The sequence below is a fragment of the Anabas testudineus genome, chromosome 12, assembly GCF_900324465.2.
Source record: "Anabas testudineus chromosome 12, fAnaTes1.2, whole genome shotgun sequence".
NCBI lineage: Eukaryota > Metazoa > Chordata > Actinopteri > Anabantiformes > Anabantidae > Anabas > Anabas testudineus.
The window spans coordinates 1,136,261-1,151,280 of NC_046621.1; the positions used below are offsets into that span (position 1 = coordinate 1,136,261).

At 42.0% G+C, this 15,020-nt stretch overlaps 1 protein-coding gene across 3 annotated transcripts in view; it reads right to left on the reverse strand.

The window, feature by feature from the left end:
- Window positions 1-578: 578 nt before the first annotated feature.
- Window positions 579-15,020, reverse strand: part of LOC113158363 (calcium/calmodulin-dependent protein kinase type II subunit beta) — a 31,604-nt gene continuing 17,162 nt past the window's right edge. For 2 of the 3 annotated variants that reach the window (XM_026354246.1, XM_026354248.1), the window contains 11 exons: window positions 14,370-14,453; window positions 13,603-13,645; window positions 11,973-12,044; window positions 10,851-10,888; window positions 6,335-6,403; window positions 4,783-4,827; window positions 4,404-4,452; window positions 3,100-3,175; window positions 2,544-2,638; window positions 2,209-2,445; window positions 579-1,837 (listed from right to left, as the gene is read on the reverse strand). In XM_026354246.1, the coding sequence (XP_026210031.1) occupies window positions 2,210-2,445; window positions 2,544-2,638; window positions 3,100-3,175; window positions 4,404-4,452; window positions 4,783-4,827; window positions 6,335-6,403; window positions 10,851-10,888; window positions 11,973-12,044; window positions 13,603-13,645; window positions 14,370-14,453 (807 nt within the window). In that variant the 3' untranslated portion in view covers window positions 579-1,837; window position 2,209. The remainder of the gene's footprint in view (window positions 1,838-2,208; window positions 2,446-2,543; window positions 2,639-3,099; window positions 3,176-4,403; window positions 4,453-4,782; window positions 4,828-6,334; window positions 6,404-10,850; window positions 10,889-11,972; window positions 12,045-13,602; window positions 13,646-14,369; window positions 14,454-15,020) is intronic. The other variant, XM_026354247.1, reaches the window with a different exon arrangement.

Below are 15,020 nucleotides of genomic sequence, written 5' to 3' on the forward strand. Positions count from 1 at the left end.
TTAATATTTCCCTCTCTCTACGTCCACATCGCTGGCCTTAATGTTTAAAGGAGACATGTGAATTGTGTTATACATGTACAACATCATCGTCATATGAACAACCGTCTTCCTCACCGACACTGAAAGTGTGAAGTTCTGGTCAGGATGCTAAACAATGAGCTGAAACTCATTGTAAAACCAATGGAGGCTGCAAATTCATCAGTCAGAAAGACCTTTCACATTGTCATTTCATAAATTGCTATTACGAAAGTATCAATTAGAGCCACTTTAAGGATTAAATATTCCTCTGTGGGTTGAAAAGAGTCTCACTTGCTGAATAAACCATGAAAATGTTAAATGAACTGCATTAGGTAGCGATTTTCAGTGCTTAACAATTTGCGTTTAATTCACCCACTCATGGCTCCAGACCTGCAATTAGTGGACAACCTGCTCTCCTTGCAGAGCTGCAGCCGCAAATTAGATGATCTGAAAAATGTCATGAAACTGAAAACAGAGCTGTTTTTCCTTTAACGCGGTATCAGACGCTTGACGGAGACGTTAGAAAATAAACTTTACAGACAACATAAGTGACCTGCAAATCATCAAAAACTATTTCAGGCTTTATTTTTGGTGTCAAGTCATTGATGTACAGTAAGTTTGTTCTTCACCAATTTATTCTTTAGCATTTCTGCATTTTAAACAGAGACTAACGTGAATGAACCCTGATGTCTGTCAGATAAAGCGGATTAGGGTTTTGTCTTTGACACAAGAGCCGTTTTCAATTTGAACTGGAACCAACAGATATTTTAAAAAGGCATATCCTGCCACGAGACACCAGCATGTTAATATACCACACCATTAAATGAACACAAAAATAGTTGATGCACTTACAAAGCCCAGAAAATAGAGGCGACTGATAATAGCTCACAAGCAGTTCAGTCCAAAAGGAGAAAATCAACAAAATGCACGATATCACCCAACGTAGCCACGTATTAACCTGGAATATCATGCAATTAAATACGATTTACAGCAAAGTTTTAGTTAAGTCACCACGATGAAACTGTCATAATTTTAGTAGTTAACTTGCAAATGTTCAGTACATAGAGATTCAATTAAGAACAACAGGAATATCTTAGCATGCTGCATGGTTTTCACTGTCGCAGAGTGGCTCAGAGGGGAACAGAGGCATCGGTTCAGGGTCAACTACACTCCACACAAAGAGAAATAAACTCCACTGAATAACAAAACAAGAGGTATAGTTAAACGCACACAGTGGTCTCGCTCTCCGTGAGACATGTGGACACTTCATTTCACACAAGCAGCCTTAGTCGTGCAGCGAAACAGCCACTGGTAATATCATAGAACACAGGTAAGAATCATGCTGGTCATAAAAAAGAAGAAGATACCAGAGAGAAGGTTTAAATGACTAATAAATATACTGTACAGTTGAAAGAGCACAACAGACTGCAGCCATAATACTAGAATAAGGAACAATATGTTTGAGAGGACGTCAAAGGAGGAGTCTTCAACAGGACGGCGCCACGCTGCAGCCACACAGGCCGACTGAAGACGAGACGCAGGCTGGAGAGTTTCTGGAGCTGATACACTCTCAGCTGTGGTTTGTTGATGGGACCATCGGTGTTACCGTCTGTTGCTGAGGTCATAGAGAGACGAGAGGGAGAAGAGCGAGGTGGGTGTGCAGAGTGCAGGAGGACCACCACAATCCCCAAATCTCCAAAAGACTCCTTTAATCCACCCTCCATCCACCTGCACCTCTCTCTCGGTGCCAACGCTCTTGCTTAGATTATCCACTTATTCATTCTGTGCTCGTCGACGCCTCTTCATCAGTCTCACATACCTGTAAAACAGAAGAGACCGAGAATACCCGTCTGGTAAAACTCCCACGTCAACTTCCTCGGCTCATTAAATCACAGTCCTTTACACAATATGGCCACATTAGGTATCGTAACACTGACAGAGGCATGTGGTTTATAGAAATAACACTAATATTAATCTATTTTAAACTTCATTTCCACAAGAGATGGCTAAAATTTACCATCTGAAAACCACAATATCCTTCAAATCATCTGGATTCAGCTTAAACAGTCAGTGATACTTGGTGTGATGCACGTGTTTGGATTTAAAACAATTAAGTTATTAATATTTATATATATTATTCCAACCAGGTAGTGAATGTAGAAAATCAAGAAGTCGGTAAAATGTCTGTACCTCATCCCTGCATAGGGGCAGCAGGAGCTCCTGAGCAGTGGAAGTGGACGTTTTGCCACCGACTGTCCCTGCGGTGCCATACCCTGGTCTCTTCTGATTGGCTGGAGCGCGGGCGGCCCTGCCCGTCAACAAACTGCGTCAAGCGGATGTAGGCGATGCAGGCGGCGTCGTCTCCGATGATGTGCACGTGAGGGTTGAGGATGGTGGTGTGGATGGGTTTGCTGTTCTTGGACAGGACTGACGGGAGACAGAAGGATCCAACATGATAACGTATCATTCAGATTAACAACAAAGTTCATCAATGAAAACAGTGATAAGAGCTGAAGCCGTCTTACGATTATCAAAGTAAAACCTGTGGAAGTCCATTCCCTCCACCAGGTTTCCAAGACCTTCAGGCTCAAATGAAGTCAGACCAGGGTCACAGATCTTCCTGTAAACACACACAGGTTTAAGCTGGGAAACATTCAAACGTGGAGAATTTGCTTGTATAGTTCACACAGATTGAAAAAGAGCTAGAGAGAAATAGAGCTACTCTCAGTGTAATGGTGGTAACATTTAAGGTAAGAGCACGTAACTTTATAACTGCTTTAGTACAGTATCACGTCACATCAGTTTTACGTGGCAATGCAGCATTTTAATGATCACCACCATTGTGACTTAACATTTTAATCCTCCTCCTCTCCCTCACTTAATCTGCGAAGTTGCACTCTTAATTGGAGGTAGAGAGAGGGGTTAAAACAATGCCTGTAATTACTCTTTAATCTTCTAATATAAAGCACATTAGTGTGTCAATCAGATTAATGGTCCTCTGTGGCTGATGCAGAGCTTTAAATCTTTCCAACGGCCGATGAGGTTCAAGTTGGGAGAACAGAGAATGAGTGGTGGACTCACGCGTAGGCCTCAAAGTCTCCATTGTTGACAGCTTCGATAAGCTGCTCTGTGATCTTTATGATCTCCTGTTTGCGAGCTGCAGAGAAGAAACAAGTGCACCGTGAGCACAGTGATTCTATCGCATGTGACATTTCAGCCTCCTTGTGAAGCCACAGAGCACCGACGCTCTCATGCAGCAGCTAAAAACTCAAACATTAACAAACATCCACGAACAGGTCAGACTCACGTAAGAGCTTGTTACTCATTTTTAGTCATCTCTCTTTCGTCTCATCTCTTTCCTGCTACTGCACAAGTAAGAAACTACGTCCATGCATGAAGTTGTGCCGTTTCTCTTTCCAGGAGTTGGAGCTGAGATCCTGCCAACAAACCAACACACCCCACATTTTAATAAGTCAAAGTGCTACTTCCAGCTCCATCCAGCCGCTGTAGTGTCTCGACCTCCATCCATCATTTCTGCTGTCTGCGTCTGAGGCTGCTTGAGCTCCTCGTACTATTCTTGTCGCAGCTCTTTAGATGAGATTTACTGAGTCCTTCTCCTGTCGCTTCCTCCCAACACTGAGAGGAAGGCTTAGCTCGCTCTGATCATCTCCCTCTCTGCCTCTCTCCCTTTCCCCTAGTCTCTCTCTCTCTGTGCCTGCCAATCATGCCGTTCCGCTACCCCTTCCCTAAGAAAGCCGGGTACTCACAAACAGAGACTGATTCCCAACCCGAAGGCACAGGATACCAACTCTCCTGTCCACTGGAGAAAATTCCTTCTCTCACAAGAGTAGAAAACAAAAGGGTCCAACCTTCCTCTTGAGGAGTTGGGTTCCAGAGCCCAGGATGTGCGTGGAGGTGAGCCTCACCATCTGCAGCTGGAGCAGCTCAACCTCCAGCACAAATTCAGGTTCATATCATATTCAGTCCATATCCCAATAGCCAGATCCTTGTCCAGGGATTAGGTTGTCGAGGCAGCCTCCCAGCACCAGGCCCCTATGTTTTGTCCTGCTGGTGGTGGGCCTACAAGGTGGGTACTCGTCACTCGAGGTGGGCCAACAGGCAGCGCTAACCTACATGCACCAACTCCCGGCCTGGCTCCAGGGTGGGGACCCAGTGGCGCCAATCTGGGTGATGTGGTGGTCCTTGATTTTACTCGTCGTTCATAAAGGGTTTGAGAACTGCTCTTGGTCTGGGGTGTCGCCTAGAACCTGTTTGCCTTGGGAGACTCTGTTTTAAGGCCCTGGCGACATAGCTCCACAAACCCCTCTGTGTGTGTGTGTGTGTGTGTGTGTGTGTGTGTGTGTGTGTGTGTGTGTGTAACCTGCCTTTCACATCTTCATCCTCAATGGTGGTGTTGCTGCTGTCAGATGATTCCTGCAAATGCACAAACAGAAATACTAATAGCAAATCAGAGAGCTGTGTCAGCGACACAGATGTGACGTTTATCCACTGTTACAGTCTGAACAGTGGGATGAGGGTAAATCTGGTGCATCGAGCTGCATTTATGTGAACACACAGGGGCAGTATAAGACAACAAAACACCTCAGTACCTCTCATGCATAAATAAAACAAGTAGATGTACACAGATAAAATACACACATCCTGTAAACAAGCTTCCAAACTCACACAGATAGAAACAACAAGCGTGATGAATTAAATAAAAGACAAGACACTAAGAGATGGAGGGAGGGAAGGAGGATGTACCTTGGTCCCATCTACTGGATTATGGATAACAGTAGTCTGAGGCTCCTGGAGGAAGAATGGAGAAGCAAGAGAAAAGAGAACATGGGTGGAGGTAAAGAGAATATGTGGTTTGATGACAACATGAGAGTTTGGGAGGCATCAGAGAGTAGGTGGTGAGTTATACATGAAAAGAGGCAGAAACAGGTGAAATATTTTCATTTTCAGAAGAAGACGACGTGAATGGTAGAGAGTTAATGACAGGGAATGAAACAATCGGTGCTAATGATCCGAGGCAACGTCAGTACCGTATCTGCATCATACAAGCTGATTCTTTATTGTTGAAGAATTCACTCAACAGACAAAAATAGGTTTTAATCACCTGTCTGGACCTCTCTCTCCTTCCTGTTGGATATTTAAAATTGTCTGAGAAACTTTAGTTCGACATTTTGGGAATGTGCTCATTTGCTGATGGCTCATATGGGTTTAGCTTAGCTTAGCATAAAGACTGGAAACATGTAAGCTCTTCTAAAGCTAAGAGGAAATTCTTCAGTTCAGGAGAAAAGACAGTTTGGAGACAGTTTCAGCAGGTGAACAGCCGGGCTCCACACCAGGTAACCTCCTGTGAGGCTTATCCACAGTTACCTGTATTGTGAACACAGTTAAATATTGGGGATATTAATGCTCGATAACATTCAAATAAAATTCATTAAGAAAACCTGCATGAACGATCACCTGTCACCTGTCACAGAGAATGATCTTGGTACAGAGACATCTAGTGGCCACAAGATGTCTGAGCAGCTCAACAGGTAACTGTAGTGTAGACCTAATGAATGATTAAATACATGACGCGTGGTAAGATGGATTTGTGGGCACTACTCCACCTCCTACTCCTACATACAGTAGGCTAGCACATTATTTGGTGGGTGTTTTTGCTTATTTTTCTTATATCGTTACTTGCCTTGATAGCTCAATCTTGCCTCACAGCATTGTTCTGAATCTGAACCCGAATCTGTTTTCTCCAGGTAAATCGGTTTCCTTCCACAATCTAGAGAAGTGTACTTGGGTATTAATGGCTCTAAATCGCTCATAGGTGTGAATATGACTGTGAATCTTCATGTGTAGCCCTGTAATAAACTAGTGACCTGTCCAGGTGAGCACCACCACCCACCACAACTCTCTACCTGAAAAGAAGTATAAAAGTATAGTATGTCTACCATGGACAGGAGATATTAGAGTAAGCAAATGGTTCATATGGCCACCTGATTTGAAAAACTGTGAACCCAAACTTTAATTTTCATCAAGAAATGGAAATAGTACATCTTCCAAACTTCCAAAACTACAACGGCTCTTTAAATTACGGCTCGGTAACAACAGGGTAGTAGAAATGTAAGAAGTAATTAACTAATTAATAACCAGGTAATGAACATGCATTAGAGCAGGAAACTTAATTTAATTAAAACTGAAATTCAAGGACAAGAGATACAAATTTGGACACTCTTGTGACACTCTTCTCTCTCTCTCTCTGTGTTTCTGACAGACAGACGAACAGACAGACAGCCACAGAGCTGCATACCAGAGCAGCCGAGGGGATGTTGCCTTTGGGACTGGTGACTGTGCTGTTTCTCGTGCTGTTGGTCTGGGGCTGTGCAGGAAACACAAAGTGTTGGATTAGTGCTCAGCAACAATGGTGAGAAGTGGCATCGTCTGCTGCTGGTAAAGTGGGTGGTAACTGTGTAAAACAAATAAAAATAGCAGAAAGAAGAGTCCAGTGGTCCAGAGTCTGAGCGCCGACACACCAGAGATCCTCAGTCTGACGGATGTAGTAATAAAACAGGAAGGTTTGACACAGTTCATCCCGTCTGTTCATTTATATCTGAAGTAAAAATCTAATCGACCCCAGTCAGAGCTCGGTCATTCTGGTCTGAGCGTTTTCATTTTCACTGACTTTGACTCACTGTGTACGCCGTTTGGCAGATGGCAAATTAAACCAGTCACAGCTGTGCACCTCTGCAACATCTGTCAGAGCTAAAAAGAAACAAGCATCCATTTTGTCCAACAACGTCCAGTCTTCAAACCGACAATAGCGTCTCTTAATGTAACCACCAGATGTAACCATTCCCGCATAAACAACATTCAGCTGCCTCGTTACAGACGAGGGCAAATTACTGTGAGGCCACACACACACACACACACACACACACACACACGACAGTACAACAGCCAACAACATGCTAAATATACACACACGGTTTCATAAAGAGTCACACAGACGTAACCAACAGCTCCTCTGCTTCAGCGGCAGCGTGCACAAACACACAAATGCAGACACAACGACACAGGACGCAGCAGCTTCAAATCAATTAACTGTATTTTCTGGTTTTGCCTGTAACTGACAGCTTTGTTGGACAGAAATTAAATAAGATTCTAGTTTTAGACGATGGACAAGAGTAGGAGACAGAAATAGGTTTAGAGATGATGTAGGAACGCTGTCACTTTCCATTTGCACCTTTTTTTATTTCATTTTAAGAGGACAGAGGCTTCTCATACGAACACCTCTCACTGTACCCAAGTACAAAAAGTCCAAACCTGGTGGTTCTTACTCAGCATTCACACTGAAGTATCAAACTAATAAACACCGTAAAGGGTTCCTGCTCTTTTACATGCAGCAGATACTGTGCTCCATTAGGAAAATGTTAGACGCAAATATCTGCAAACATTCATCTTAATTATACACAACAGAGCTCTGATGCTTGAGAAAGTGCAGTGGCTGAAGTGAAGTGAATAACATTGATTATCTCGTTACATTGGTGCCTGTCAGGTTTAGAAATATATCTTATCTGGTGGTTTGGTGGCAGAGAGGATCATCTACTGTGTGTAACAGCAAAGTGTGTGTTTAGCCTCCAAACCAGGATCAGCATTGGTCACTTACAAAACATATAATGGGCGAGAACATCCACATACATTACCGTAATCTACAATCATTAATATCGGTTTGTTTTAAAATGTGTTTTTTTAATAACTACGATGATTCAACATGAACTAATTTACATAGACATTCTGTAGACGTTGACTTGTTCTGTGGAAACGATGTCACTGGAAACAAATTAAAATAAACCAGTAACTATTAAAAGGTCAGCTCCTCTTTGCTGTGATATTTTCGTGCTCTCAAGGCAGGAAAGTAAATACTCAGCAAGATAACATGTTTTATAATAGATAACAGATTTTAAGATATTTCCATTCTTCCATATAAGTAAGAAGTGTAGATATCCGAGCACTAATCAGCTGCTTACTTTTCACTCCAGTCCTAGATACTCTATTCATTTCCCACTTTAATGTAAAACAACCTGTTAGCACATGGCTGCAGGATTGTCCCAGGATTCACCTGTGCTACAGACAAAATAACCTGAGTCAGCACAAAATTTGCACTTATGCTGATCACAGCGAGCGGCTGCAGGCACAACATGTTTCCACATGTTTCATTTCATAGTAGCCAAACACTAGATGTGCCTGTAGCTGGGATACGACACAGACGAGTCTGAGTACATCTGGAGGGTACCTCTGGTTCTTACAAATGCAAACACAAAATACAAGCAAAGACTGACAGTAGCTGGAGGCTGCAGAGTAAACTACAGGCTCCCACAGAACAAAATGGGAAATGTGTGTGCTGGGAGAGCAACTGTCATTGACCTGACTTGTTTTTAAGGACACTTCAGGACATACTTAAAAAATCTTGAGTGAGGTATTTACTGACAAATCTTATCTGATGCGTAAAAGAACCCTCACATTGAGATGAGGAAACCAAAAGTGCTAAGATGTTAAGATTAATAACAGTCATTTAAATACTGATTTAACCAAGAAACAGTGGAGTTCAGTGCCTTAAATAAGAGAGCAGCAAACAGAAAACAGATTGTTTCTTGTAACGACTATAATAAAAGTTATAAGTTCTTACTCTACTAAATCTAACGCCTCTAAATGTTTTTATCAACTAACATGAACTCTCTCTGACGGTCGTTAGCTACAGTCTTTCACCAGCTTGGAAAGAAAAGAGCGTTTTCCAAAGCATGAGGGAGATGAAGGAGAGAGGTTCTTCATGCAGGAACAGTAAAAAAGCTGGATTGTGTTCTTTCATGTGACGTCAGGCTGCAGCAAAGGAGAAGATGCGATTATGTAATGACAGATTAATCATCTGGTGGGAAATAATCTCAGATTAGCAACCAGGAGGGGAGGAGAGGAGCAGTGTGCACAGAAGGAGAGGGAGGAAGTGGAGAGTTTGTCAAGGGGAAACAGGTTGAGAGAGAGAAGCGAACACCAACCACCCTGCTCCACTACTTTCATGGTCAAAGAGTGATCAACTTTAAGCACTGATATGAAAAGAATGGATCGTCAGTCCGTGTGTCGCAGTCCTTTTAGCCCAAAGGCTGAAAATCCAGCTGCCAGAGCGAAGTGCAGCAGTCATGGAGAAGAAGGGCCGAAACTTTAGATACTGACTTTTGGACTTTGAAACTTTAACTGTTCTTCAATAAACCGAAAACAAATCTAAAAAACTGAAGCAGCGGTTTATGAAACACACAATTTGTGTCACTGGCAAAACTTTTGGCCACGACTTTCCGCTCCTCTATCATCTGTTATGCTCTGGAACACTCTGCACAGCTCTTCAGGGATTAGTCATCTTTGAATTTGAACAAAGAAGCTGCAGAACCTACTGACCAGGTTAAATTAGGTTGAGTCTCCGTCCTGAGAGGCTTAGACTCGTGCACTGATCACAACTCTCCACATTAGGACCAGTGTTGGATCATATTTGTACTTGTACAAAACAGGGGATTCATCCATCCATCCCATCAATCTTCTTCCACTTATCGGAGGCTGGGTCGTAGTTCATCTTATTCACTAGTGAGGGAAGATTGGAGCGTGACATTGACAAACAGATCGGTGCATCGGCAGCAGTAATGCAGTCGATGTACAGGTCTGTCTAGTGAAGATTTGCCGGTCAGTCTACAGTCATGAGCTCTGGGTCATGAACGAAAAGATGAGGTCCCAGACACAAGCGAACGAAATGAGTTTCCTCCACAGGGCCGCTGGGCTCTCCCTTTAGGATGAGGAGCTCCGAGAAACTGCTCCTCCACATCCAGAGGAGCTGACGTGGGTGGGGCACCTGTTTGGGTTGCCCCCTGAGTCACCTTATCTTATCAAGACCCAGGACATGTTGGGTTGGCTGGCCTGGGAACGCCATGGTGTTCTGGGGGATCCCTGCTTAGACTGCTGCCCCCACAAATACAGAGGATACACAAAAGTAAAACTTGATATCTCATACACAACGGGACACATTACATCGTACAAAGCTAGACTAGAGTAGAACTGAAGAGGAGACAGTAGCTAACAGAGCTGCACCAGTAACGGCAGACTGCATCAGGAAATGAAACAGACACCAATAGTCTAAAGAGTTCTGCTTTGTCACTGGGACGTTCTCAGTCTGTAGCTGTGCCAAACGAGCAAATATGAAGGTGACACAGCTCTCTCAGCATTAGCAATGAGAGGATTCAAACTGTGAAAGCTAAAATTTATGAAGTTGTTGTTGTTATTCATCCTTACTGAGGATAATAAACAGCACATATCATGACACAGTGGTCACGATTCAATACATCACATATATATCAGGATATTTTTACAATGTAATTTTAGGTAAATATTAAAATAAACAGCATATGTATAAATTCTGATCTAAAAACTCCACATGGGCTTTTGAACTTTTTGAACATGGGTTACTTTCTGAAATGTTATAAGTTTCTGTAAATGCATTCCTGCTTGTATTTAGTACTCCGTGTGTTTATTACAACCCTTGAAGCAGCTAGATTTCAGGATCCACTGAGTGCCTGTACCTTTAAAACAATAAAACCTTAAAACCTTTAAAGTGAACGCTTCAGCACTGGACAAAGTCAAATCACTCCGAACATCTGCCTTTGATATAGAAATATTTATAGAATTGTAAAAGTAGTTCTCCAACCAAAGGGTGTTCAAACAGTGGAAGGACAGCGAAGGATACGAAGAGGAAATGAAAGAGACGAGAGGGGAAGTGAGAGAAGTCAGCTTACCTTGACATCCGCCTTCTTGTTGAGGAGACTCTTGGCTGCTGCAGAGAGACAGAACGACACACCCTCAGATGGAAGAGTACACATCATACACCTTCTGATGACTTCTCTAAATCTGCTCACACAAAAACAGCTGCAGCTGCACAGTGATGCATTCACGCATTGGCTGAAAAAACATCACCTTCTCGTGAAAGCGCAGACCACACAGAGTGGCAACGCTCATCTCTCCACATTACCTCCCCATCGCCACCCTTAAAGGAAGGAAATCCCACCCCTCCCTCTTAAAAAAAAAAAAAAAAAAAACTCCCTTCGTCTGTCCTGTAAAAAGACATTAAACCCAATGAATAAACACACACACATTAATAAAAATCTCCATCCAACTGGCACCTCCTAACCCTGAGCCACTGCCCAAAGCATTAGATAAGCAGAGCAAAAAAAAGGAAAAGTCCAACTAATTCTCTGTATAATCCAACACACTGACACAGATGCACGCACAGGCACAGATCGAGGGAGGATTAGGGGTAAAAGCATCAGGGAAGTGGAATAGAGATGCAGGTATGTGATAATGGGTTTGTTAATCTCAAGAGCAGGCTGGATTACTACAGAGTTCATTGATGGGCAGGAGCAGTAAACCACACTTTATTGTAGCAGGATACGAGCCGTAAAGTGGGTTTAGGAGCTAAAACGATAGAAATTTGAAAAAATGTGCAACTTGAAAGCTGCACGATGATTTTTTTTTTTCACCACACACTGAAAACATCACTTTCTTCTGTCATAAGCTGCTGCACACCCATCACACTGCATGCGGTTTCTCTCCTAAGTCCTTGCAGGCCATAGAAGCTCTAACCCTTGACAAGCAAATCTATCTCAACAGTAATTCTCTCTGCTCCCAGATGAGAGATGAGGCTGCTTACCTTGGCAAACATTTGAGAAGCATTAGAAGAGGAGGGGGAAGAGAAAAAGATTTAGGAAGTGAGATTAAAACAAGCTGAGGGAGTGTGCGATGCTGTGACTCTGGGAGATTTCTAGTTTAATCATCGGGTCGAGGAGAGGAGAGGATGTGAAGTTTTAAGAGAGGAGTGGTCAGAATGAAGACGTTAAAGCTGTTCAAGACTGAGAGTTTACCTTGTTCCACGATGCCGGCGGTGGTTCCCCCTACAGCGCTGACGGCAGCGGGGGCTGTGGTCTGCCGGCCCACTGAAACGCAGATAGGGAGACAGAATGAGGTGGTGGAGTAGCTGCTACGATGACACCCAACTCTTCCTCTGTCCTGTCAGCTCTGAGAACTCATCTCAGACAAAAACATTCCTAAAATCCTAGAAAAAGTGGTTGTAAAGCAATTAAGTGACCACCTGTGCAAGAATAACCTGCATGAAGATTACATAGAGTACATCATAGTACAGAAACAGCATTGATAGAGGTTACTAACAATCTTCTATTAGTGTCAGACTCTCTCTAAATTCATTTTGTTAGACCTTAGTGCTGCATTCGACACTATAGATCACAACATTTTATTACAGACTGGAATATGTCATTGGAATCAAAGGAACAGCACTAGAGTCGTTTAAATCGTATCTATCGGATAGATTTCAGTGTATTCATGTTAATGATGCGTCTTCCATGCACACAAAAGTTAATTACAGATTTCCATGTTTTTTTTTTTGTTAAAAGGTCAGCGCATGTTAATTCTTTTTCTTTTCTTTGTAACTTGTAAAAAAATCTTGAATGAGGTTTTCATAATTTTTGCATGAAACGGTTAAAAGACAAAGTTCTGAATGTCCTCTAGATTTCTACTCCCAAATTCAGACAAGACAGAGGTTATTTACTTCTAGTTTGGTCCTAAAAATCTCAGAGACACTATGTCTAATCATATGCTCACCCTAGATGACATAACATTGACCTCAAGTAACACTGTGAGAAATCTCAGAGTCATATTTAACCAGGATCTTTCCTTCACTTCAAACATAATAGAATCTCTTGATCCGCCTTCTTCCATCTGTGGAATATTGGTTAAATTAGGAGCTTCCCGTCTCAGAGTGATGCTGAAAAACTAGTCCATGCATTAGTTACTCCCACCTACTGGAGGTTTCTTCCTCTAAAGGGAGTTTTTCCTCTCCTGTGTCACCTAGTGTTTGCTCAAGTGGGGTTGTTGGGAGTTCTATATCATTCTGTAAACGATAATATTTTGTAAGGTCATAAAGCTTAAAGGAATTTGTAGCGTTACCCCCACCCTCACAAAGAATTACAAGTATTCGTCCAACTTGTCATTGTAACAAGTGTGAAATAATATATATCTATATCTAATATATATATCTCCATGCAACGTGCTGCTGATTATACGCAGCACATTAGAAGTGAATAGATTAGCCCATTATCTGACACCCAATCTAGCTATTTAGAAAATATCATATTAATATCAGATCGTGTCCAGTTCCTTGATAGTAATTCTCATTACAAAATTAATGTTTTATACGTCTTCATCATATTTTTGCTGCCTGTCATCAAACGACGACAATCAGCCTGATTTAATCAAACAGGTTTTCCTACATGAAACTGGGGCGAAAAAAAGCCCAAGCAAATATCTCTGCTGCGTTTCCTGCTTACTCCGACACTGCCGCCCATCAACCTGCTGTGTGTTCAAGTGTGTGTGAGGAGATGGCAGAAGACAGATGGCATGTCATCCTGTCCTTTCCTCTCCCAGTCAGGGCGCTGAGATGTTCCCTTGACTCTCGTGTTTTCAACAAGCAGCACTCACCAGAGAAGTTCCTGGAGACGAGCATGGTGGTCAAAATGGCACCCTGTGGAGGGAAAAGACACTTGAACTCCTCTCAGTGTAAAGTTACATTAAATTACAAACTGAGCTGTTATGAAATGATGAAATCTCATCAAGCATATGTTAATACATTGGTGTTTCAGTTTGGAACAAAGAAAAAGCATGTGTTAGGTTACTTATTGCTTTGTCTGTTTACTTATGTTGCCATATTTTAGTCGTTGTGTGGAGGTGTAGGGCAACACATACATGAGCAACATAAAACTGTGAAGAAAACAGCAGTAAGAATTATATATGAGGTTCATTCAAGCAAACACAAACAAAGGTTTTCAGGGAGCAACTTAAAATCTATATATATCTAAAACCACTGCAGATTACAGTGTTTCCCAGGGGACACTAAAAAGTGGCGGACACAGCTGGCGAGCTTGTTGTTGCTATGAGCTATCATTTTTAGATTTTATCAATATCGTACTTATGTTAACTCGAGATTTTTCTCCTTTTCACTCCTGAAATGCGTTCAAACTGAATTAAGTTCTGTTTCTAAATGACATAAGCAGAACAAATAAAATCAGTGACTGAAAGAATAATAATGTTTTGTACAGAAGTCACAGCACAGTGGAGCTTTAAGTAAAAGTGGATGAGGGAGACACTGGGGTAGAAATAAAATCCTGCAGTGTGATTTTATAAAACATGCAGCTCCTACAGAGGAGAACGTTCAATTTCCTCGTCTTTATTTTTTAAACCGTTCACACCTTGAGTTTCCTCCTGGCGTTAAACTTCTTCAGGCACTCGACCGTCTCCTGTCTGTGCATCATGGAGGCCACAGTTGAGCGTTGCTGCAGGGAGACGGAGACAGAGAAGCTGAAAATAAAACATCAGAAGAGGAGCACTGACAGTGACAGCTTCATGTGGGCTGAGCTGTCGGACAGACTCACTTCCCTGGAACGTGTCGACTCTTTAGGTGACGACATCTTTGGCAAAAACCACCGGCTTAACAAAGAATACAATAACATAAATTCTGCTTGGCTTTACTGTGTCCTGACGATCATCTCTAGTTCAGAAGTATTCAGACCTCTGCACATTTAGATTTTTCATTTTCTACATTAGAAAATTGAATTTAAAACAATTTTAAATAATTTAAAACATCTTCACTGCAAGAAAAATATTAATACATCAATTAAATTGATCGGTATAGTGAATTTTACTTTTCACTGCTTGTGGTATAACTGTAGTAAAATACTTCCATACTTCTTTCACATGGTTGTTAGACTTTTTTACTTTAGGCAGTAGTTTGTAATACTGATCTACAACGTAGAAGTAACTTGTAGCAAAAATTTTAAAATAGTTAGTACAGTGCAGTAAAAGTACAAAATTTTCCTCCAAAATGTAGAGAAGTAAAGTTT